Genomic DNA, 26,227 nt, shown 5'->3' on the forward strand with positions numbered 1-26,227 from the left:
ATGCAACCTGACAGAGAACACACAAAAGATTCTCCACCAAGTCGGGGTTTGTATAACATCCTCACCTAGAGCACGCCTGTACAACTCATTTTTCTGTTCCCCACAGCCCAGCACTGCCAAGGGAGTTTGGCTAACTGAAAGCAACTTCCAATAGCTTAAATGCACCATAAATCTGGGCTAAATCCACCATGCTTGCAGCCCTGGCTGAAGAACAAGTGTCTAAATCATCTGCAGAAACTACAGAGGGAGCCGGGGTGATATGTAAGGGCCCAGTGAAGCAGAAAGCTCTGTCATTGGTGGGAAGAAAGCAGTTTCTCCCTCTCGTCCAGCAAAGGAAAATCAAAACCCAATTTTGTTAAAAGAATGTCCAAGTTGCTCAGCTGGGACCAAAGAAAAGGTAGCAGATTAAGAGAGAGAGAGAGCGCACAAAGTATGCCAAAGTATGACAAAGAGTCAGAACAAAACCCTACTGTTTGCAGTTCCCTTGTGCTACTAGTGTAGGTTAAAAGACGTGTAACCTGAGGGAAGAGTGGGAAGCACAATCCTTATAGTACCCATAATTCCTACAAGACAGGGTGGAACAAGCAGAGGAACACCTTAGTAAGTTACAGAACCTGTAAATTTGTATTCTACAAAATGCAATTTAAGGTGGAGGGTATTTATGGTTGTGTGTGCTTTTTTTTAAAAACAAACAAACAAACAAAAAACCCAGATAGTCTGAACTACCAAAGAAGCAGCAATCAAATGGCTTACTACATAAAATTTCTGTGCATGCCTCCACTTGATTACAAACACTAGGGACTTCTTAATTAAAAAAGAAAAAAACAGGCAAAGCAGCTAAGGAGTCTCTCAGTGACTTGGGATACATGTACTGGACCTGGAAATGCACCCTCCAATTGCTACCCTCTGACCCTAAGTAACATGCCATAACACCGCAAAACTGTTTGAGAGGCAGCCAACTTCCAAAACACCATAGAAGCACTTGTTTTCTAGTTTTTACCTGAAACCATTACTCTGAAGCCAGATGAGTTACCACTTGAAAGCTAAGGAGAAACATCAGTCTATCCTGAGATACTTCGAGCTTAACTTGCAGACTATGCCTATCTGAAATTTAAGTCCAAATTCAACTACTGCCAATAAGAGTTGCAGGTGTCTGAAAATCTGACCTGACAAGTCCAGTCAACAAAAATATAACCTGACAAGTCTACAAAATCTGAGGAGAAAATCCCCAGAAAACTGAGAACACAAAATATTCCTAGATGGGAAATTGGCTGGGATGAAGTTTGCAACATCTCATTCTCCTCCAAGGTGATTTTTTGATAAAAATCAAACCTTCTATCTTCAGTGTGATTCCAAGCCAGGATAATCTTCCCTCTCGAGGTCACTGAATGTCCTTTCCATATTTGCTGGACCTCCTGTTCCTGCTTGCACAGGAGAAGGTCTCCACAGCTGACCTTGGAAGGTGGCTCCAACCACTGCATTTGTCACCTTCCTTGAGGAACAAGGAGTCCCCAGTGAGCCCTGGGGACTTTCCTAGATTCTCCTACTTGTAATTCAGCAGGGAACAGCTTGACTACACACATAATTAGCTGGTCTCACATGGATCAAACCTCATCAAGACCTTTTCTAGTATGTTTTATGGTGAAGGGAAGTGCATTTCAGAGCCAGGATGCAGCCAGAGAAAAAAGCATCTGAAAATAAATTGCAGAAATGATTAACCATTCCATATTCCCTGCCCATGCTTTAAAATACCTCACTTAAATAGTTTAATTTCATATATATGCTAGTCACATGCCACAGTTCAGAGCTCTGATTTCGAACAGAGGCTACAATGAAGGATCAACAAAAACAAGAAATACAGGTAAGACTAAACACCCATCACTGATTAATGCGTCAGTTCAGGTAAACTCTATCATATTATGTCCATCAAAGAAGCTTCTGGAAGGACAGGATAAGTCAAACTTGATGTTACATACTGCTTTTTAATTTCCTTATTAAACAGTGATCAACAACTTTTTAGGGTAGAGAAAAGACTTTCTTGCACAATCACAGGTAAAGTGATGATTTTATTAAAACAAGCTCTACCAGGAAAATGCAGTCAGAAAGGGGAAGAGATGTTTCCCAGAGCTAGTGGAGAGTCTATAGCAAAAACCTTTCATAAACCCCATCGCCCTGGAGATCTGACCAAATGATTTGAGATAGATCCTTTAGCATTTCCTGCCAGTAGAGTAGCTGAAGTCTCTCCTCAAATTACTTAAAGAAAAATATATTAAAAAGGAAGTGAATTCTGAACTCCAAGTTCCCTCCTGGAATCTGTTTTTCATATTCAGAGTAAGCTGGCTAGCTGCAGTAACTCAGAAGAGTCCTAGGGTCCAGATTAGTCAAAAACAAAGACAGGCTGCCTGACAAGCAGACGTGTCATCTCCGCACCAGCTCTGCGAATGCTTGTGCAGGGATTGAACACTGATATCTCAGGAAAGTTCACAAGAAGCGGAAGGTGAGCTCAGCTAAGCAAACACAGACCTGTCACAGATGCAAGTTGCAAAGCACTTAATACACCTTCTGCTGGCCACCCTCCGTGGCATGTTTGTACCAGCAGAACTGTAGGCAACACCATTCTCCAACACCCTCCATTTTCCCCGGGCACTCCCCAGTTTTCCAGGAGTGGCTGTGTCACTTCTGTACTGTGATGAAGCTTCTTTTTAAGGAAGCTGTTGCAAAAAAATGGGAGAACCTGATCCAACCTCTCCACCAATCTTTCAATGAGGAGTCAATGCTTAAGGAAGCAATACTCTCTGAAAACAGGGAAGGACTGAGAAGACTGGAAGAGAGCCTTGCCTTGCAGGCTATTAACAACCACTTCTGTCCCGGGAGGGGGGGAGGAAGGGGAGGGGGAAAGGAAAGTTACTGACAATTTGTGTCATGTTACTGATTCCTTCCAGTGAGAAAGAGATCTGTAACACCCTGGCTTATACTGCTTTTACTCAGGCGAATGCCACTAAAAGCTAAAATGAGTCCACAAGTACTTTGGCTATGTGCATATCTTCGCTGTATGGCCAGGTTCCCACACAGTGTGAGACTTCTCCTCTTCCAGTACATCAAAGCAGTAACGTGTAACACCCACTACCCCTGTTTTGCACTAGATTCCCTGTGAACCCAACAGGTCAAAATCTAGTTCTAACAGCATGTCTGCCTCTCTCTCACACATCCCTCTTCATTCACAACAATCCTCCTCCTTTCCAGTCTGTCCTTTGAAAGGAAGAAAAAAAATAGAAAAGAAATTAATTTTCAGCTGATAATGAAACTGTAAGAGCTGGCTTGGGCTCATCCACTGCTGTTCTAGCAGGCAGTACAAACCCTCCCGGCCCCCCTCTGCTAACATCCCCTGCTTTTGACCTGCAAAGTCTAATTGCTTCAACCTCAGTCTACTCTGGGGCCTCTCCAGGCACAGTTATGCACAGCTTACTGTGCTACCTTGCAGCATCCCCCGGCTCCATTCGAGCTCTGGGCTCCCAGGCATGGCTGGCCAACTCTCTGCAGCCTGGCCAGACCACTCCTCCCACTGAGCCTTTCTAATCCCTTTGTTTTCCCCTTCCCTCATTTATAGTGGATAAAAATTAACTCAAATGAAAACATTACATTGGAAGCTAAATTATGTTTGGATGCAATTAAACTCCTTCCATGGGGAGTGCACGGTGCCAGCACAGAGACCTTTCTTCCAGCTTGCTTTCTGACGGGATTTTCAGACACTCCCACCCCTTGGAAGGGAGAACCTGGAGCCTCCTGAAAGTTTTGGTGCCTTCTCACTCCCTAGGAGCCTGTGCCATGTTTGACAACCAGGTGAACATCCCAAGTAGATACAGCAGAGATACCGCATCTGCCCTGTTACCTGCCAGCTCTACCACAGCTCATTTAAAGGACACCCCAGCTGACTACTAACAACACAGGCTAACATCAGGGAAATTAAGGCAAAAGCTAGCACAGAGGTCATAGGGGCAAGTGGGGCCTAGTGTGGGGCTTGAAAAAGCTTTGGGAGCAGGAGCCAAATCTGGCCACTGCTGGGATTACCTCAGAGCAACACTAGCCCCAAGGCCCAGCAGGCTCCTGTCTCCACACCTTCTGTGGCGCGGAGCTGTGGTGGCTGAGACCTGCTCAGCTAGGACAGCCACTCAGCTCCCCACCGTGCATGCAGGGAGGCCCTGCAGTTGGCCAAGGGCAACAAAACCATGGCAGGCAGCATGTAGAGCATTGGGGCAATGCAGGAGCTAGCAATACCATCCCATTTCCCAGGGTGTTGGAGGGGATCCAGAGCAGACGGTTCAAGTTTCAGCTATTGCCATTGAGAGCTTTTCCCTGTAGGCTCTCAAAGGGAGGGCAGTGACCTTCAACTGCACATAGGTTAAGTCATGCCTCAGCACATCAAACACCTCCCCTTCCCCACAGAGAGCCATGACCAAGCAGGAGGTCACCCCTCACCCTCCAGGGGAAGGTAACAGGACTCCATACAACAAACTCCTCCTTCCTCCCAACATTGGCTCTCCTCCTGCTCTTTCCCAGGTCACCCCCCAAATCACTTGCTGAACAAGTGGCGTGGAGATTAACAAGCCCAAACAAGGTCTGGACCGAGCAAGAGCTTCCCTGAGCATATGGCTAGCCAGGAGGGTGGTGATGGAGGCACGGGTTTCTGTTGCTGTAGTCATAAGGCTGGGAGCCGGGATTGCAGCAATTCACAGTCCAGCCAGCCCTGAGATGGCCAACAGCCAGCAAGGACACACAGCACTGGAGAAGGTGGCACTGCTTGGGAGCAGAAGCCCTTCAGTTCCACAGTGGACCAATGCTCCAGCATGATGCCACCCAGCTCCAGGTGCCATCTCTCAGCTCCTTAGCAAAACAGATGCCTGAATCATTTGCAGTCATTAAAGAAACAGCAGGGGAGTTGGGGTATGAGTGGCAGAGCAAGCTTTCTTCACTACAGTTAACTGCTGCACTGAGAGCTCCTGGCAGAGAAGCTGCCCGATCCAACCCAGGCACAGCTGCAATTCAGTGGGGGAGTTAAATCAGTGGAAAAGGAAATCTCAAACCTTATCTCTGCCACAAACTGACTCTAGGATTCAGCAACACCATCAATTTCAAGAAGAATAGTGCAGCTAATTACCCCTCAGACACAGCTTTATAAATCTCACACTACCTTCCCTGTAGGACAGCTCTAGGAAGTGAAACAGCAAAATAATTTGAATATTTCCTTTTGCTCCTGATCTTTGCCCCAGAGAAACTTCCCCAAGGCTATCCAAATCACCATCTGGCCCCAAAACTACAGCAGCAAAGACAGTATGGCATTTCAGCCTAAAACTAATTTGCTTTCTTTCCCCACTTGACAGCTGAATAAATACTTTGTCCTTGCCATTTTGAAAGGGGAAGCTGCAGTGAAGTTTTTTTTTTTTTTGTCCACTGTAGCTACAAATGTCAGCCCTCTTTCCAAATTAGGCTTGAACAAGCAACTCGAAGTGAACACATTTATTCCACAAATGTAACCCCTTTCTGTTCACAATTAACCATGAGCAGTTTACAACTTTAACTTATTTGTTGTTTGCCATTATTCACCAAGTCATTTTGGCCACTGATTGCTTCTTGGACCTGCAAGCACTTTACTGCCAGCCACCAGCTATTTCATTGAATGAGGTAAGCAACTTTTATTTTGTGGGCACGGTAACATCCCTGCTTGAAAGGAGAGAGCCTGAAGAGCAAGGCATCCACGGCAAGCCTCCCAGAGTTACCGTCCTGCAATGACTGCTCTCCTAGCTTATTAGATCCTGCTCTTTCACTGATCATTTCTGCCTCCAAATTCATTTGCTAAAACACTCTTGGAAATGAAAAAGCAGCCTACACAGTTGAGGCAAATTCAAATTTTCATTTAAGCAAGTATTCAAGGAAATTAGGCATTTGCCCAGCTCTGAAACAAATGCATGATTTAGGCAATTCCACAGTTATTGGCTAAGCACTGTCGAATTTTACAATTAGGGTAATGGATTTAACTTCCAATGTAATTCCATATGGATAAACTGATCCCCTCAAGTACATTTGCCCATGCACTGCCTGCATCACAGTTAATTAATACAAAGCTATTTAATAACCTCCACTTAAACACAAAAGACTATTCAGATGCTTCTGGCATCAGTAAAAGGAACAGCCTCCCAGTGTGTCACACCGGCTGTAGACAACAGCTAAAGAAAATTTAATTAAGAGCGATCAAGAGCAAGACAGTTGCAAACAGGAATCAGATGCTATAAGTGCTCTACATAGTGACTGCCTTAGCTCCCTGAAGGGTTAATAACGCCATTTTGCACCAACTTCTAGGTGACTGAGATCTATCTAAAAGAATAATTTAGGGGTGGGGGAAAGCAGTGGGGCTGGGAGCCAAAGGCAGGCAAAGCCAAGCAGGGAGCAACAGGGATTCAGCTTGCATTGTCTGTGCAGTGACGCTGCTGCAGCCACGGCTCTAATCTGCAGCTGCGCCCAAGTCTGATGATGGCACCATGTTGAATAAGAAGCAGCTATAGAGGTTGGCTGTTTGTAAGCAGCTTGGACTGTGGCATCAACGTATACAAGTTTTTGCAGTTGTCTTCAGTGCTTAAAGAAAGTTAATTGCTCATTACCAAAATCCAAGCAGATTAATCTCTAATGTGCAGCATTTGACAAAAGTGATACGGAGTTATTATCTTCCCATCTTATTTCCAAAAGAAGCATATGAATTGGACTCATAGGATAAACACCAGTAAGTTTCCACTAAGGATGGATAGATGGCAAAGTTTGAAATAGCTGGGGATTTTTGTTACAATGGAGGAAGCTTTATTGCTTGTGTGGATTAACTTGAGCAATAATGCAGAGCTCATAAAATCACTAAAGGAAAAACTATGTCAGGCTGAATATTGGCTGTAAGGGAGAAATAAAACCACTTATTTTGACAGGCAGAAGGCCACCACCTAGAAAACTTGATTTCAGAGAACAGTGCATTTCCAAAACAAACTTTGCAGTGCACATGACCAGCTGCCATTGGACACCCAGGCAGAAGGAAAAAACACATCTTACTCCAAGGGTAACACAGAAGAAGTAGCAGGGCTGTGTCATTCACTCTGTGCAACACTTGGAGCTTTCTTTCACCTGTGCTGCAAGGACATTTATCATGAGCAAAGGTGAGAGAGGAAATGGACTTTATCTCTCTCATGGTGAGTGAAGCATTTCTCTGCTGATCACAAGCTGAATTTGGAACACCACATCCCTCTGCATCAGGGAAAACTGCAAGCTCTGCTGGTCCCAATGGATTTTGGAGCAATATACCATACCGGAAAGTCCCTAGTCAAAAGAAAACCAGAGCCTGCGTACCTTTTGGTGTGACAGGTGGAGAAAAGACCGGCACCTCCTGTTACTGCTTACACACATCACAAGTGGCAACTCACTTCCTGGGGAGGCAGTGGACAGTCTTCCATTAACTTCTGATGTTGACTCAAACATTATCCTAGCACTCAAGGACCACTCTCTCCTCCAGCATATTTCAAGGTCACATGTGCTAGGGGCTGTAACAAAACCATCTAAAAGCAGTGCAAAGATGGGAACAAAAAACATATGGGGAAGCAGGTGTAAGAAAAGAGCAAAACTGTATTCATCAGCATGTGAGACAGCTCTCCATAGGTATCACACAGGGGAGAGTTCTGAGGAGGAAACTAAAGAGAAGAATGACTCGTCTTAGGTGATTACAGGAAGGGAGAAATGGTTGGACATACAGAGCCCTCACTGGGAAGGGAGGAAGGTGAAACTGCCTTCTAAGGGAGAAGAATACAGCACTCAGGGCAAGGGGGGAATGGCATACGGGAGACCCAAGGAAAACAGGGAATCTCTAAAGCAGGAGAGATGAGTGCGCAACACACAGGAGGTGGTGGAGTGAGGAAATCAAAATTATCCCCAGCACATACAAAGGTGAGAGAAAAGAAACAAGTTGCTGCTCTGCATCTCTGTCTTGCTCCCACATTAAACAATTAGTGGAAGTCTTTCTTACTGGAAGCAAGCAGTGTAGAAAAGGCAAAACAGCACAGCCAAAAGCACAAAGCTGGCCAGTGCTGTGCATTTGGAGGCGTAAGCTGCAAGGCCTCCCACTGCAGAACACCTGCCTGTGAACTGAGCTGCAGCCCACTTGCTGGGCAAGCACATTTGCCATGCAGCATATGCGCAGGCTCTGGGCCTGAAGCCTGTGGGATCGCCCTGCACACACTGTCAGAACTAGGCAAAGCCTCAAGGAATCCAGTAAGTGGTGGCAGTGGCAGTACATACAGCTGGCAGCAGAGAAGGGACAACACAAGCCTGACAAACTGAGTTCCCAGCCGTTGGCATCCATGGAACAGGGTGATCCAGGGCTATATTCCCAATCTGGCGAGGAGACCTCTTTAGCGGATCCGGGCTCTTTGCACATATATACATCTCGCACACTTCTGCTCCCTGGCTTGATCACCTTCTCCTCTCCACATTACTGTCAAGCACAAGACAGACAGACTCTGTTCCTGTGAGTAGCAAAAGGGCATCTCTAAGAGCAGGAATTACAGAGAAAAATCCCAGTCAACATGTCCGTGAAGGGACTTAAAGCTGGCACTTAGAAATCAAAGAAAAAGGAAAAGCATTTGGAGTAAAAATAACAGCCTTAAAGATCAGCATTTGCTGACAGGACAGCCTTAACTGCAGGAGGAATTGGAGGGTTCCTCAACAAAATGCAGGGGTCATGGGCTTTCTGGGCAATTATCTTCACACTGGAGAAAATCAGGCAGGTCTGACGAGACTGCAATAGGAGGACTGCAAGACTCTGAGCTAGAAGGAAAAAACACGATGTCTGCCTTTCTGCAAAGAGAGGACCACTGGCTTGTTGCACAAAAATGTGAAAGTGGTAAAGGGAGTAATTCAAAAAAAAGTCTGAAGAAGAGCGGTCTGAGCCCTAGAGCACTTACCCAGTACTGCCAAAGGAGAGTACTTGCCTTGCCTTAGTAAACTACAGAACTATGGGAAATTCATTTCATGGTTGTCTGCTTTGGTAAAACCCCTGACTGAATGGACACAAAAAGGTAAACATTGGGGCTGGTCATGGGAAAATCATTTGATGCAGCTAAACAAACTTCACCACCAGACCAGGTGTCTGGGCATTTGGCACCTGCCTCCCTGCAGAATGGGCTGAGGCTCCTCTTCCTGCAAAGAGCTTACAGGGACTGTGAAGAGAAAACCCTAGAGCGCGCATCAAGTGTTATGACAAACTGACAAGAGTTATGCAAACAGTCATATAAAACCGTTGGACTGGCCTCTTGGAACAATGATGCTCTCCTGCCCACACTGGAGGAAGCAACATTCACTAAAGATTTCCCAGTAGAAGAGCAGACCTCTGTACAGAGTTCACAAATGCGGGTTATGTTACAACATGTATGTAGTGATTTGCGCTGCTCCTGGCCAGTCATGGTCAGCACTGCTTGGATTAAGTTATCATGATGCCTAGAAATGCTCTAAGCCTAAGTGAAGTACAGCTTGTGCCCTGGGCAATTCTGAATCCAGCAGTACAATGTTGAAGTCCACCCATTCTACCCTGAACCAAGCACCACTACAGCTGAGGACCCAACATGAGTCACATGGGAAAAACAGCTCTGAGCTTGGCTTACGTGTGTCAAATCAGCTGAATTTAACTGGCTCTCCTTCAAATCCATAAATCAGATCTTCCCTGGAATCTTAGTCAACCATGTCTTAAAAATCCTTTTCGGAATTTTTTGGGAGGACATTTTGCACTATTCTGAGTTTCGCTAGAAACACATCAGTAGCATCAAAGAGGACTTGAAAGTAATGTGAAGCATTACAACTGGCCACAGCTCCCGGACTGTGAAATCTCCTCCAAAGTGAAACAGCAGAAGCCCTGTTTGTGACTGCTTCAAGCAGCTTAAGCAGTCAAAAGGTCTTACTCTCCAGCCTGAGGCTAGACAATACAGCTCTGAGCAAGAGAACCACAGTCTAGCAATCTGTCCTGCAAAGCAATCTGTCCTGCAAGCAATCCCAGCTCATGTGAAGGTTAATGTCTTACCTCAGTAATGTAACCAGAGAGCAGTGGAACGTATTTTAGGGGCTGACAGCCCACCAGAGCTGCCATGCGATTCAGTAAGCACTGCAGTCATCCCCTCTGCACCAGAGGGACTTTTCAGACATGCACTCACACAGTAGTGCACATTCTTCTGTTCCCTTCCAGATCTCTTCGAGGTTTGCCTCAACACCCCAAAGCACAGTGCATCTAAATCAGTGATTCTGGGCTGTCATGCTGCAAAAAAAGCTGTGAGCCAGCTCTGAAACAGGAAGAGTCCTCTGAAACAGAGTGGCCAAGGGCATCTCACAACAACAAAAGAAAAACAGGTTGCTGCAATCATGGGCCTTGTGCAGTCCTGGTGAACCAGGGGAATAGCTTGCCTGCATTTTCCCAACGTGACTGAGAGCAGTGGAGTTGTGCAAGGAGGCTCCCACGTGCCAACAAACCAACTCCCTGCTCTTACTGGGGGAAGGTTTAATGCTGAACTCCTCTGTGTCTTATTTACCAGAGAATGACTGGCTTGCATTACACTAATGAATCTGATGCCATACATGGCAGCCTCTATCTCCACGTCAGCTGTTAAATACCATATGTGGTTCAAAGCCATTTCTCATTCCCATTTCAGTAGAAACCCTGAGATCAAACATAACCCTGTTTCAACTGCACTGATATCTGTAGAATTACTTCCTCTAGCTAGTCAGGATACTCCACAAACCCTTCCTTACGTTGATCTCTTCAAGTGTGAAAGCCTTGTCAAGGTCTTCAGACCACGAGCCTAAAACCCCTCAGTATCAGAGGAAAATAAAACCCATTCTGAGTGTTCTTGAAAAGCATTCTTGGCTGCAGTGAGACATAGAGTCACTGCCTCAGCAGCAAGTCCAACACAGCACGGTTTCAATAAGGGCAGCCAGACTCCTGTGTCTTCTGATCTGCTGAAGCCAAAGCCAGAACACAAGAGACAAACTTGTTTTTCTTACTCACAGAGATGCCTTTCAGGACTGGAAACTGCCTCAACTATACAAAAATCAGGAAAAGCAGTAATATTTCAGAAAACTCCTCCTAATCCCCAAGCTGTCTGACAAAACTTAAATGAAGCCCTTTAGGATTAAACATGCATATTCTTCATACAGGCACAGTAAGAAAAGAAAAGACCTTCCTTCCTTCTTCCTCTGTGGCTCATGCTTCAGCAAATGAAGCAATAAAGCAAAGACAGTTACCTCGCACCACTGGACCCAGGGGCTGCTCCTCATTTAGGTCCAACAGAAAAGTGACCCTAGGCAGTTTCACAGCCTCCTGGTGGATCATCTTGTTTCCCCACACTTCAAAGTTGTCAGGGGGGGTCTCAGCAGCACGGGAATTTTCAGAGCTTTGTCTCAAGTTTCTTCCAAAAAAGAGATATTTTGTAAAAGTAAATATTTTAAATAAACTTTTAAAAAATCTATGAGAAACCCTTCAAAAATGTAAGGTTTTTTTGAAGAACTTTTACCAAAGTGACTAGGAGTTGGCTAAGAGTTGCCTTACTGAGGATAGCACTCACTGACAGATCTCTGGGTATCTGATTTGTTTCATCATGTTTTGAACCATTATTGTAACTATACTGGGCCAAATCCTAAGGGTATCCACTTCAGCACTGCTGCATGAGAATGACTGATTTGCATCAAAACCTGATCTCACAAAAATGATTTGAGAGAGAGAGAGAGGAAGCTAACTCAAACATTTTAAATGCAAAGCACTTTCATTTTAATAATATGCCTTATTGTTTTCCCCCACTAGCTGTACAACTTTGAGAGGGAGGGGGGAATTTCCTCTTCGGCAGATTTTTAGATGGCATGGCAGACGGTAATAATAGGATGAGAGGATGAGATGGAGGGTATAATTTGGCCTGCAGAATCTCTAATAATATAAAAAGCAGCAAACAAAAAGAACACAGGCGATTCTCAGAGCACAGCACATGGGTTCAAAGGGCAGCAACTAATGAGTAAAAAAGCAAGCATTTTTTTCTGGCTTGGAAAATTAGAAAATTTTCTTGACTCAAAGAAAGGTCAAATGTGCAGCTTTAAATAGGTGTTTTATCAGATCACCGATGAGAGTAAAACCAAGCAGAGCTGAGGCTGAGGTGTGTGAAAGGAGCACAGAAGTCTTATTACTGGAATGATTTAAAATTGGGTTGGAGGAAAGCACTTTGGAATAAATCTTCAGGGAAATACTGAAAGGGTCTGAATGAGAAATGAACTAGTTGGTAGTTCGGAGTCCTGTTATAAGAGCACATCTCCTGGCATTCACTCAGACTTCATCTATACTGTTTGCAAATACTCTGTACTAACTCAGAGCTCTGAGAGGTCTAACTTGGTTGACAGAGATCAGCATGCAGACACCTAAAAATTACTTGGATTAAATGGACTACACATAGCTGCAGACTGCCATCATGCCTGCCTTTCCCTCAGCAGAGTCTGAAGAAAACCCCACTGCTACCAATACATGAGAATGATGGTTTGCATGCAAGATGCTATTGCAAAACCTTCTGCAGTTTCCAGCTGCTCAATCTGTGCTCTCCATGACAAATCCTTGGAAAGGAAGCTCCTTTGGAGCAAAGGAGCTCACATGAGTAACAACTACCAGATCATGTCTGGTGCTCCAAAAGGCTTTAAGTACACAGAACAAGTGATGCAATTTCCTGTGTAACACCAATTCCCGATGTGACCATGCCCACAAGAGGATCCAGGCACACTGGATGGAGACATCCAGAAAAGTCAGAAGAGAGCCATCACTGCTGGAGTTCTGAAGCAAAGTACCAAGCTGGGGAGACACAAGTTAGGGCCGTTCCAAAGGGCAGGAGCTGCGGAAGGGAACCCACCCCTAACTCTTCAGTTAGAACCCACCAGAATGTGTGAGGGGAGAAGAGGCTAAAGAACATCTGAGAAAGACACCAAAGTCTTCCAAAGTAAGCATGGAGATAGCTAAACTCAACTGTAAACCACGTATGAGCCTCCTTCAAAGGGATCTCCAAAGGGCTCTGAGCCAATGTGCCTCAGAGGGAAGGGACTGCTACCCTACTTGCAGGTTTCCAGCTCTGTGACTTCACCAGGAGGATGATGCTATTTGGTTCACTACTTCAAGTCCCAAACAGTGGGAATGAAACACTGGGTCTGATACTTGCCCAGAAAATGGCAATACTTGGAAACACTGAACTTCAAGGCACCCTTTCTCCCACAAGTCAAACCATGGGCATAGTTGCTTTAGCAAAATAAAAGGCATCACGCTACTTCAGAGTAGGCTTACAAATGCTGAGGGCCTGAATAGTGATTTTGGTATTTCTGCAAGCAGGAGATATAGGCAGGAACCAAGCTCTGACCACATCCATGCTGTGAACTCAGCACAGAGATCTGTGGCAGAATCCAGGCTGTTCTGAGATCAGGTTCCCTGCTTACCTCTCAAGGACCTAGAGAAGGGCATAGCTGTCTTTCTAGGCAGGAGATTGAAAGAAACTGGAAAAAAGGCAGTTGGAATGGGAAAACTTTAAATATCTGACAGAGTCTCAGCCCTCATCAGCCAAGCCACAACTTTTACAAAAACAGGTATCTTCAGTTGTATCTAGGTTCACTGAAGAACCATGTTCCCATCAGCCCCAGGAATGTGGAAACTGCATTTTTCCTCCAGGGCCTGACAGCTAGCTAGAGATACTCCACACAAGCTAAAAGAATGTACACCTAAAAACAGCCCAAGAGCATCAAATGGCACAATTTGAACCCCTTCCCTCACTCCTCCCAGCCATACATGATTTTCTGTGCACAAGGAAACAACAAAGGGAAAGGAGAATGCCTGACCTGATAGTTTGTTCAGAACTGCACCTCCCAGATAAGAAGAGCCTATGTGTCTGTATATACATATTAAGTTCTTTCTCTATTACACAACTAATCTGATTAACAGCTTTAGGAAACTCTGAAATGTTATAATTCAAGGGGTCCCATTCATAAAAGGTCTTGGGCTGTTTCTGTACAGAGGTTGCATTCTTCCCACTGCAAATAAAAAAGCAGAGGGTAGGACTTTCTACCAGGGAAGAATGGGTCCCAGTCCCCACCATGCTGAAGTGGACCACCCTCTTACAATTCACATCAGTGTCAAGCAAAACCCATAGGAGAAGAATCAGCCTTTCTAACCCCTGTAGAGGCCCCTCACAGGGCAAGTGAGTACAGACAACCCTCTACACATGCTCCGCAGGAAGCTAAGCCCACTACGATGGTCTCAGGGGCTGGCCATTTATCAGCTTGTATTTACAGGGTTTGAAGCTGGAGGATGAATGAAGCCTGCAGATGTGGACATGGCCATCACCATCTGCCTAATGTAGAGCATTGCATGGCATACCAGCCTTGCCTCAGTCAATAAAAGGCACCAGGAAGAGTCTAGCTCAATCACGCAATGTGAGTCATGGTTGTAAGAGACCAGTGCCTGCATTACATGATATGAACACAGGTTATAAAATTCAGTTTGTTTATCAGATGGTGTGGGTCTGAAAATTGACTGCAAAAACATGCAGGATTTGACAACTAAAAAAGCCACCACTGAAAACTGACACAATCAAACCCTGTTTGGCTTTGCTTCCCCAGCAATCTCCTCATCTGATTTCAGGAGCAGCTAAAAGGATATGGAGGAGACAAACACTGCCTGGCCCACCTACTCAGTCTTTATTTTCTGACTCACTTTCTGCCCTGAAGTCAACACACTCCAAATCACCTGTCACTTGAGAGTGACAGCAGCCTGAAACACAGCCTGCAACATGACATGAATAAGCTAAGGTACATGACAGCCCAGGATAATGGCATTTCCGAGGGACAATCAGTATTCTGAAGAACTGGACAGCCCTTATCTGCCCAGAAGTTCAGCTCAGCATGAATTTAAGAGATACATCGACATCAAAAGCATGTGTCTGCATTGGGAGATAGATGTGTCATACTTCACACTCATCCCAACAGGAAGGTAGAGCAGTGATACCAGAACAGCACCTGCATGGGGCTCAGATATCTGAAACCAAGGTCAAGGCAGTCACAAGGATACAGAAGTGGCCATCCATCCTCACAAATGATGCAAAATGAGCTGAGAGGCACAGGGGGTCGGGTGAACACGATGTCCCAATGATTTCACTCTCCACTCAACTTTTCATCCCACCTAAGAGCACAACACGAGGCAGAGAATAAAGTGCACTCTGACGTGCTTTGTCTCTGCTACCTCTGGTTTTGCCCAGAGCTCAGATTTTCAACAATTTCCTTCTTTGCCAGTATAAAAGTGGAGTAGAGACAATGATACTACACAGAGCCCTTAAAGCCCTCCCAGCAAGTCACACAGTGTTTCAGACACTGTTAGAGCTGGAGTCAAATCAAAGATCCTCACTCAAAAAACAACTCTGGTCTGGCACAAGACTGGGCATATGTAATAGCTGTGTAGGGGTAACAATTGGTCAAGTTACCTTGGTCAGAATGGCCCACTTAAATTATCTTAGCAAATGTGACCCCATCTATTGCTTTTATAGAAAATCACAATGATTGATAAGCTATTTTTATTACAACATGACTTCATATAGCCTGTACTTAAGATTTTAGTGGGTATTACTTAGGTGGACAACTGAAAAAGTGCATTATTCCATACATGGCGTTTATTGTCTCCCTCATTTTCCAATGTGAGTCAAAACTAATGCCAAACCAAGTGTCTTATTTCAAACACATTTCCTTTTAGATTTGCGGAAATGCAGTTCCTCATAGGAAGAGACCAGCATTGTAAATTTGAAACTATTCTCTCTCAGATCAGATAAGAGGCTGCATGGCTGCCCTCTATGCAAATTGCATCTCCATTTTTAATGAACGATTAATCCCATGCCTAGCCACATATCCAGGTTTTCCATGCTTTCCCTGCCTGTGGGACCAGGCAACAGGAGTAACAGAGAACTCCTTCCTCCCTAGCAATAAAATGAGAGGAAAGAAGGCACTGCCATCTCTGGGCTGCCCTTACCTGATGTGTGTCTTGCGTTGCCATCTGAGTGCTTTGTTAAGTCAACAGTTCTGTCTATTTGAAAGAGCTTCAAATCATCTTCATCTAAAGCGATATCTCCCCAAAAGGCAGCTGGAGAGAAACAAACTGCAATTAGTTTGATTCTATCTTGGAAGGAAAGTACAATTCCTATGTGGCCCATATCACACCTGAAAGGCAATTGCTCCATGGACCAGAAAAAGGTCATACACAATAGCATTTTTTAAAACACAGATGGAGCACACATTGGTGGAGAAGAGGTGACAGTATTTAAATTCAGCCACTGTGCAATCTCTTCATTGAGATTCCTCATGTCACTCTTTGGTTTAGGTTTGGCTCCCAGCTAGGGGCTAAGGTGGTAATATTTACTCTTCATTAATGACTAAAATGGTCATAATTTATTGGCATTCCCCTAGCTAGTGTGAAGGAGTTAGCTAGGTCGCAGCTCAGATTCTGACTGAGATGCTGCATCTGCACCATCCACTGGCTAACGATTTGCAAAAGACATGAGGACAACAGTGAAGCATTCAAGCACATCAGCGTATGTCTAACGGCTACAGTGTCGGCCTGCAGGATCTAATACACATGGTTAGCTCTCAGACACATGCTGCACTGGTCTAAATCCAATCTGTGAGCCAGCCGACCGTTTCCACTGCGCTGCAGAAATGCTGGCTATTTGTCCCCGTTGGATCAGTTACCCTGATTTAAGTTTGCAGAGTTTTTAATTTTGAAAAAATCGTTGAGTTTCAGCCAGAAGCCAAGAAAATAAACAAACCAATACCTCAACATTCGCAAGTCAGAGAAATAGACTGGAAACCCTTCTAGTGGAAAAAATGATATCCCTGGAGTATCCTGAGTTAACTCTGCACAGTGTACAGTTACCATATTTGGAATTCGAACAAAATAAACACAGATGATGAAGCACTTGACCAAACACAACACTTTTCAGAGATAACAAACAGGTTACGAACAGACTTGTTAAAACCCATATGTGAAGCCTGTGTAAGCTGATAAAAACAAAAAACAGAGGAAATTAGTGTCTGGCGTAGCTCAAGAGAACTCAGTAAGTCACCAAAGGAGCAACGCTGAGTTGCTGCCTGCAACAGGCATGATGGAATCTTTTTTTTTTTTTTCTTATTGAGTCAACAACATTTACATTCTGGGGGGGATGTCTCATTGCCACACCAGCAGCATCACTGACCAAATATGTTTGGCCTGAGGAACCAGTGGATTTTACTCACCACTCTGCTTTTGCTGCCAAGACCAGACAAAATAGCAACCTTGGCCTGAATATCACAAACTAGCAGCTGGATCTATGACAATTTAATAATGAAGAGTTAACTCAGAGAGGGATGTTTTTTCTGATATGTCATGGCACTGGGAGACTAAGTTCTGATGCAGCACTTTTGCCTCCTCTGTTCTGCATCTCAGTCTGTTCGATAGCATTTACCAGTGTCACCATTCTGGGACACAGGAACTGCAGAGTCTTTGCACACTTCTGGGCACACCCCAGCTGGCACACACTACACCAGCCGAGAGCCGCTATGAGCACTGCAGCCCTGGGGTGAGCGAAGGGGAGTTCAGCTGCTTCCTCCTTTTCCTGAAACCGGGCTCTTTCCCACTCCGCTTATCCGGCCACAGTAGCAGACTGGGAGTTGGGACTCCAGATTCTCTGTTACTGCTTGTTACTTGCTGCCATTGCTCCGGCTCCACACCAGCTCGGCCTTAGAACAACACAGATTTTAAAGACACAGCAGGTCAGTACCTCAACCCCTGTCAGAGTCAAGTCTTGCCTATTTCCTCATTGAAATTCACTTTCCAGGAGCAGCTAGGTATTTTCACCTAATGTCCACGGCCTACTTTTGCAGGCACTGGTGAGATCAGATCTGTCCTGCCCTCCTTCTGTGACATACAGCAGGTTTTGGTCCTACTCCTCACCCTCAGTCCCCTGCTGCAGAAAGATTTTCTCAGCTTTTAGATCCTGCTCACCTCCCAGCCTGCACAGGATCAGCTCTGGCTTTTTGGCTGGGTGTCCTTGCCAGTGCCACCAAAACCCACAGTATGGAAATAAAGCAACAGCTCCAGAAGAGGCCATAGGCTGTGCAAACAAATCTACACACAGGCTGACATCAGCTATAAGCAGGACAGAGTCTCAGGAGTCCCAGAACTGAACCAGGGCTTCTCTAGGCTGAGTGCGATACACTCACTCGGCTCAGACAGGATCTCTCCAAATTCTTGGCAACCCAAGCCCTCAGGCAGAAGAGTCATAGAGAAGAAACTAAAACACTGTCAAATACCCTCCAGCTAACAATGCTATTGGCATAGCCAAGAGGTAAGCTGGTTGAGAATGGCCTGTGGAAGAAAGCAGTGACGTATGAGCCTCTGGCTCAAGTTCAAAGAAAAGTAATTTTCTTTTTTCAAACAGAGAAATGACTTGCTCAGGGCGATGCAGCATACAAGGGGCCCAGATGAAAACAGCACCCCATGCCCTCTGACACCTTCCCCAGCCACATCTGGTAACTAACTATTATACTGGCCAAACAGATACCCCTTCCCTAACATCCCTTGCTACCAAACCAATAGCCCCTTTTCAGCCCCAGATTAATTTTCACCACCCTGGTCTCTCAGAGACTCTTTTCCATTAGTATTACATTGTTTATTTTTCAGGATGAGGTAGCCCATGCCAAAGCACAGCTTTCCAGGCAAGGCTGCAGCATGGATTTACATAAGCAGTATTGTTACATTTTCGTTCCCAGTGGAAGGCAGCAGTTTTCTCCAGCCATGGCAAAGGAATCTGCTTCTGTTACAAAGCCATACATCATCCTGAAAGATAGCCCACAACAAAAGCTGGATTTCTCTAGCATTTATTTCCAGCTCTCTGCAGTCCCAGCATGCTTCAGGGGAGCCATGATTTATCACAGTCCTGAACCAGCTGAACAACTTTCCTCGCTGGAAGTCCCAACTGAAAACACTGCACTGCAACTTCTCCTGTGCTGCCAAAGGCTCCTTCCTAAAGACAGACAAGCCTGAAAGAGGCTTGCTTACACCCTGAGGGAGCTGTCTCACCGGAAGCCCAAGTACTTTATTATAAGAGGTCACAAGTTCAGAGACTGCTGGCAAATGAAGCATCTCAAAGCATCCCTTCTGACTTCCTTAACCAAAATCTCCTTTTTAATTTAATGTGGGAGGGTTTCCAAAAGACAAAACAAAAACAAACAAAAAATTTAAATCTTTGAACAGCAGGCTAACAAACTTGGAAACCAGCATTTCTTTTGGCAGAACTCTGCAGTATACAGCCAGGTGCAAGCTCTAACACTCAGCAGAACAGCACACCATCTTTTGTTTAAGAAGATATATTAATCATTTTGGATAATCAGAACAGAGCAGCTCTTACTGAGATTCACACAGCCAACATGAGGGTTTGCCTCCACGCTGGACTAGTAATCTGCACCAAGCACCTCTTAACCCCAGAACAGTTAACCTTACCACCTCCCAACATATATGCAACTGGACAGCATTTGTCTGCTGGGGCAGGGGGGAATGACAACAGGATGCTAGGTTTGTTTGTGAAATGCAATTTCATACAACTTACCCTCAAGAAAACAGTCCACACACTGGTGTTTGCATTGCATGCTAAGCACAGAGGTACCATGACACCCGGAAGGTACAGCAGACTGCACCAGGAAGGAAAATACCTCCTCCTAGTCAGAAGAAAGTCTGAACGGTTTCTGAGTTTCACTTACAGATGCGTAGTCCAAACCCACCAGTGCCTTCACAGTCCTTCCTTTTCCACAGTAACTTGTTTGGTGGGCTCTGGTATACTCCCACTCTAAAGCAATGTGACGATCCAAAGTGGCTTCTTTCTTTCATTCCTGCTTGCACTTTCTCTGTTCTTTAGTTTTGAGTTGCACAATCTGATTTCAAGAGGGAAAAAATGATTTTGCTGCCTCTAGTGAGAATTCAATACAAAAAAAATGTTCGCAATAGCTTAAAATATTCCTTTCTCTGAAACAATGTTTCATTTAGGCCTTTTAAGCAAATTATGTTCCTCTCGATTTATTTATTTTCAAAGAAAACAAGTACAAAAATCACCAAGAAAAGCTTCTGGCATTCAGCACAGAAAATCTACTAATAACATCGCTCTTAAAGATAAATTTCAAAACAAAATATGATACCATGATTTATTAAAAGCAGGCTGATCTCAGCACTTCAAAACAAATACCTGGAGATGGGTCTCCTTCCCCTTTACCACAGTCAGCTCTGCATTTAAGCATGTATTTGAAAGCAACTTAAGTTGACAGAACTACATATATATATATATGTATGTATATATAAAACCCCATGCTTGAAAAACTTCACTCAATGTCTGTATTTGAACTCGTCTCCAATAATCAAGCACGACTGGCAGCAAAACTGTCACCCATTTGCTTACCATGGCCCCTTGCCAGGAAGCCCCCATTCACTTTAGGCCATAGATACACCCCAATGACAGGGATCTACAAAGCAGGCAGTCTCTGGACACTAGGGAAATCACAGCAATTTTCACTGTAGCAACCATCAGGAACAGCTGTGAGAGATGCACAGCAAAAAAGGCCTAGGGTACAGGCAAACCCTCCCTGCCAGGAAAGCTCCCTCCATCCCACCCCACCACAAATATAGACTCTTTCACTGACAGGAGCTTTTATTAAGAAATGGCAGGTTTTAGGGGCTGAATAGGAGCTGAAACCAGATTGAGGATTATGCCCTACAACTTGAGCCAAAGGAGCCCTCCTTCTGTGAGGACAGAGCCATGTTAAGCTAGTGTATGTCATCATCTCCAGGGTCTTGTCTGAACTTGGAGCCAGCTGGCATGACTTATGCTGGCAGACTTCATTTCAGATCTTCCAGTGTGGTTTTAACACAGTTTTGTTGGAAGGACTTTACTCTTGCCCAACAGATTTCTCAAAGTACAGTACAGCAATGAGTATGGAAAATAAATAGCAGTGTGAACCCAAACAGATGCATCAGACTCATTTCAGCAATACTCATGTCTCAAACACAGTTTCTCCTAGTGTTCACAGCCTCTGTGTGTAGATGGTGTTTGGGTTCCCAAAAAGAGATGCCTCATGACCATTCCTGTATGTGGGTGTCAGTGCAAAACATTCAAGGAAGAAGTGTTTGCAGAATTAATCTTGGCATCTCCGATATTTTAACAGATGCAACTTTCAGGCAACCAGGTAGCAGACTCAGCTGTGTCACTCAAGTGTTGAGCTGCACTGGCTGTATGTGGACCATGGTGCACTCAAAGAATATGCTCTGAACCTGCCCAAACCTACAGGATCAATCACACATGTATTTGCAAGGGGAAAAGTCTATCTCCACTCTGTTCGCCATCATTTGTGTTACTGGAATACCCAGCACCAGCTCCTGCTGTCCCAAAGGTGCCTGCACCATAGCAGAATAGAATATGGGAAAAGCAGTGTCCTACCTTGGCAACACCCTGGCCTGGGTATGTAAGGAGCCCTGGGCATGGATGTGCACACACAGGTAGGTAATAACGAGTGCCATCTCCTGGCAAACAGCAATATAACTGTTGATGTGCTGGCCAAAACAAGCTAGTTATTTTGAGTATTTGCTGATGCTTCCCAACCTGACCACTCTGAGCACTTGGAGATTGAATTTTCAGGGCTGGTCATGCTTTCATTAGGGCTAACACTCTTCAGTCTAACAATAAATAAATAAACCAACAGATCAGAGTTCCCAGTGTCTCCATTTTTCTTCTTTCTCGTGCATGGGCCCCATGCAGGAAGACAAGTTGTCTGCTACTGCTGTTGCTGACCTGCCTGCTGACACAAGAACAGGTAGAAAAATATTCTGAAGTATGCTGAAAAAGATCCATACCTTGAGAAAGAAAAAACCCAACACATTCTTTTGGGCAAAAAATCCCAAATAAATGCTGTAGAAATAGGGTCATATCCTGAGTGTTGAACGCTGCCTGAACCAAAGGAGGCTAGAAAACAAGCAGCAGCAGCAGTCAAGAGAAAAGCGTCAAGACTGCCACATTCAGCCTTTTTGTTTTAATCTGTATCAGTTTGTTTCTCCTCCGTAGGGATGATCAGAAATTTCCCATTGGCCAGCTTTGGGAATAAGCTGGCCTGAAGACTCTGGCAGTAAACCAGTCCACACAGCAAGGGTGCCTAGAGGCAGAGCTGCTGTCTGGCTTCAGTGTGGTTTCCTGGCAATAGAGACTCAACAATTAACTTCTCAGCCAGCAGGAGTTTCCCTGCCCAGGGACCACATTTCATTTCAGAAACAAGTCTCAGTTTGTGGAATAATGTATAACAACGCGGTCCAGTTTTAAACAGCAACAGATATTTCAAGAACATCAAAACGTCCTGGGAACCAGAGTCTGAATTGCTGTTCAGGCTTCTTCAGAAACCTGAGTGGCCAAAATTCCTATACATAGCCCTCCTGCAGTACTCTGTCTTGGAAAGTTATTTGCAGGAGACATAATTAGGCCATGAATTCATATTCATTCCAGTTCACGTTCATTAAAAGCCTTCCCTGGAAGGTGATGATATATTAATAAACAAACATCTTAGCCTTGCGTTTGTCCAAAGCTGTGAATAGGCATGTAAGCCTAGGCAATGACCAGCTTTAAGAAACAATACCTGCTCATTCTTCACTGAATGCTATGTTATTTTAACAGAGAACTAAACCACTCAGTGGCAGGGATTATACCGTCTGCCATAATTAGATTAAAAGAAAGATCTTCTTTTAATATTCATAACTGTCCTACTGCTGGTTGCTTCCTCACACAAGGCCCTCATCTTTTTCACATCTGCATGGCAATGAATCCAGCTCAGTGATCTAATCCATTACCGGTACAATGAGCAATGCATGAGGTCATATGTGAACACGGAGTGAAGTCCAAGCTGCTGGCAGCAAAGCAGCTCCCTCTACGGGCTCTTAAATGGTTAAACACCTGCCCTCTCGCCTCTCACCTCTTCATAAGAAAACACTGCAAGGGGATATCCACTGCCTATCACTTCAGAGGGTCTTACAGGGTTAAGGATGCTATTTCCCCATAATTGGGTGTGCAAAACCCAAGGGACTGGCTTAACCTTTCATGTTTCTGAAAAAGGTAAATTGAGCTATGCAGCTTAATAAAATGCACATCTTTTCTGCTCTAGGTGACTATGCATGTCCTACGATGATACTGGAAAGATACAGGGCTTTGGCTGTGCATCTTTAAATTGTTTTCCATGAAAGCTGTACACAGTGTGAGGTGTGCCTCCTGGCCACATTTCACATATAGGCAATCAACTGACTTTAAAAAAGCCATCATGGGCACACAAATGTATGTATTTTTATCTCTCCCCTTCAACAGAGACAGACACGCACAGAGCCACTCTGCAGGCAAGTACACTCACTTAGACACCTCGCTTGTGTACAGGTGATACCAAGCTCTGCAGCACTTGCTGTGCCTGCAGACTCCCTAGGACTGAGGGCTGTCCTTCTACCCAGATAACTCTGACTCTCCTGCTGCTGGCTGAGGGATGCAGCTGTCCTTCCCTGCTCCTGTCTAGCTCCAGCATGGCCACAGCTGTTCCGTTCTGCTGAGGAGGGGGCTGAATTTCCGTGCCCTTTTTCCTCACAAGTCAGGAATGGCTTTCAGACCCAGTTTGTTCCCTAGGGCAGGCAGCATCCCACCACCCTGTTCCACCATCCCAAAGTGAGATTCTTCTTTTGGCTCTCGTGCCAGCTCAGCATCTCCTCCCTCCACCCTAGTGATGTCTGTCTATCCCTCAGCTGAATACCACCCCCTCCTCCTTGCCTGGACATCTCTCTATTTGTTGTTATTTTTCAGTGCTTCAGGGAGCAGTCTGCAAATATGGCAGACTAGAAAAAATGTTTTCTGTACTGAGCTAATGAACTGTGAAACAACAGTCTCCCTTTAGAGCATCCAGGGCTGATCAGAAACTACATATTTTATGTCTTCAGCTACCAACAGCCATGAGCTCAGCCACTGACACCTTCCCAGCCTGTAAGAAAGAGTGCAGACTAATTGCTTTTAAATAGGGCTAGTGTTCATGGGTCTGTTTGTTCTCCAAGTAACACAAAGTTCAGGGCCAAACAGGAGAAAAGTCAATGGTGATTCAGAAAAGGCCTGTTATCTTCTCTGTAAGCCAACAGCCTGGCAAGTTGCCCCTGCCAAAAACAAAACAAAACAAAACAAAACCCTTGATTTGCCAATGTAGTGTAATTTAACCAGCTGAGCCATTGTTTCTTTCATCCTAGCTGCTTTAAGAAGTGCCAAAACCAGCATTTCCATTAAGATGTGATTATTTTTTCTCTTCCTGGTCTGGTCAATTACATTTGATCTTAGTGCTGGCCTTCCGTTAAGAGCCTGTTATAATTATTTTTTTTATTTTTTATTTTTTTATATATATATATATACATAGTATATATATAATTTATTTTCTGCAATATCCCATAGTCAGGCACTATCACCCATCATTGTAATAATGCACAACAAACAGAACTTGGCCATGATGCCAGTATTGCCAATGTAGACTGAAGCTGCTGCATCCAATTAATCTAAAACCTCAGCCTGCTCTACATCTCCCAGCCCTGCACTGAGATATTTAGAATTTATTACGGAAATCAGCAGAGGAAACAAGCCTTCAGGATTTCCAGCCCTTGGACTGCTGGGCAGGCACCAGAGCCCTCCCATTATAACAGCACGGTACGCAGATACTCTCTCTTGCACTGTGAGGTGTTTAAATACCCTCAGAGAGGAATGGCATAGCTCCCTTTCAGAAGGACAAGAGCAGGAAGCTTTATATCCTGCCAGGATCAAGAGAAGCTCTGGCATCAAGCCAAGCAAAGACTCTCAAGGGAGAATTTGGGAAGAAATGTTATAATCACAGATAGATAGAACTTGGTAGTCCAGGTTGCATTTCAATTTATAGGAGTCGGCTTCTTCTGAAACTCTGTCACAGAGGCAAAGCCCTGGTGTGTCCAAATCCTACTGCAGAGATGTAGGGAGAAAGTAATAGACAACAGCTCCAAAAAGCAACCAGTGCAACTGGGAAAAGCCTGTCACAAAGATAGCACTGATCAGGTGCAGCTTTTCAGTGAAAAGAAAGAAGGCACACACATGGCAGCTTGATCATGCCAATAGGAAAAAGGAAGCCATATCCACTTCTCTATTTGACCGTCAGCAAGTGGTCCAGACAACCCTGGCCTCTTGTGACTTCTCAAGTCACCTCACAAAGCTAGAGGCAGCTTTGTCACACCCCACTGAGAAGCTATTCCAACTAAATAAATGTGGAAAAGGCCAGATAGAGACAAGAGATCTAGGCTCCAGCTATCACCATCCCCCACCAACACTCACACTTTGCAGAGCGCACAGCACTCAGCCACAAGGGCAGTGGGAATCAAAAATGCAGGCAGACAAAAACATTTCGTGGTCTGATCATAAATGATAGGACCCATAATAGGTGCAAAGCTTACTTGACAGAGGCAGCACCCTTCCCATCCATCCCTGCTTCACCTTACCCCAAGTGCATATGAAATAAATGTTCCTCATCAGCTCACCCTGCAAGGCAGCAGCGCTAGGTTGGAAAACCAGCATCGCTTCACCTGCCCTTTAAGAGCAGGAGATGGCAACGTTCTGGGTAATGAAATCCAAGGATGTCTTTGTCAATTAATTATGGAAAAAGCTGTACCATACAAGTCCCGTCTCACTCCCTCCATCATTTTTGCAGCTCAATATAACTTTAATTAATCTTTCCTTTGGCAATTTGAAGGAAGGGTGAACACGCTGCAAACACCCACTGAGTATTAAATTGATTTCCTCTTTTATAGTTCTCTTTTCCTCCCTATTGGCCCTGTGATGATTTGCAGCCCTTCAGTTGGAGGCAGTTTTTCCACGCTAATATAATTCAAAGCCCCCAGCAACAATCACATCCAGAAAAGTAACAGCCGATCGCTTCAGCCTAGCCTCTGCCAACATGGAGCAGATCCTCTCCTGCCTCCTTTCTCTCCCTCCACCACAGAAATTCAGATTAATCACCTTACCTCCATATTTTCAGCATTTTTACCAAAAGAAGTGGCAACACTTTGGTTCTA

At 44.7% G+C, this 26,227-nt stretch overlaps 1 protein-coding gene across 12 annotated transcripts in view; it reads right to left on the bottom strand.

Moving 5' to 3' along the window:
* Positions 1 to 26,227, bottom strand: part of TLL2 (tolloid like 2) — a 104,344-nt gene that overhangs the window by 50,912 nt on the left and 27,205 nt on the right. For 6 of the 12 annotated variants that reach the window (XM_064513912.1, XM_064513914.1, XM_064513916.1 and 3 more), the window contains exon 2: positions 16,094 to 16,204. The exons of 5 other annotated variants lie outside the window; for them this stretch is intronic. In XM_064513912.1, coding sequence (XP_064369982.1) covers positions 16,094 to 16,204 — 111 coding nt within the window. Of the gene's footprint in view, positions 1 to 7,380; positions 7,458 to 16,093; positions 16,205 to 26,227 lie in introns of those variants that run through there. One more of the 12 variants, XM_064513920.1, reaches the window with a different exon arrangement.

This window comes from Dromaius novaehollandiae, chromosome 6 (genome assembly GCF_036370855.1).
Source record: "Dromaius novaehollandiae isolate bDroNov1 chromosome 6, bDroNov1.hap1, whole genome shotgun sequence".
NCBI classification, from domain to species: Eukaryota; Metazoa; Chordata; class Aves; order Casuariiformes; family Dromaiidae; genus Dromaius; species Dromaius novaehollandiae.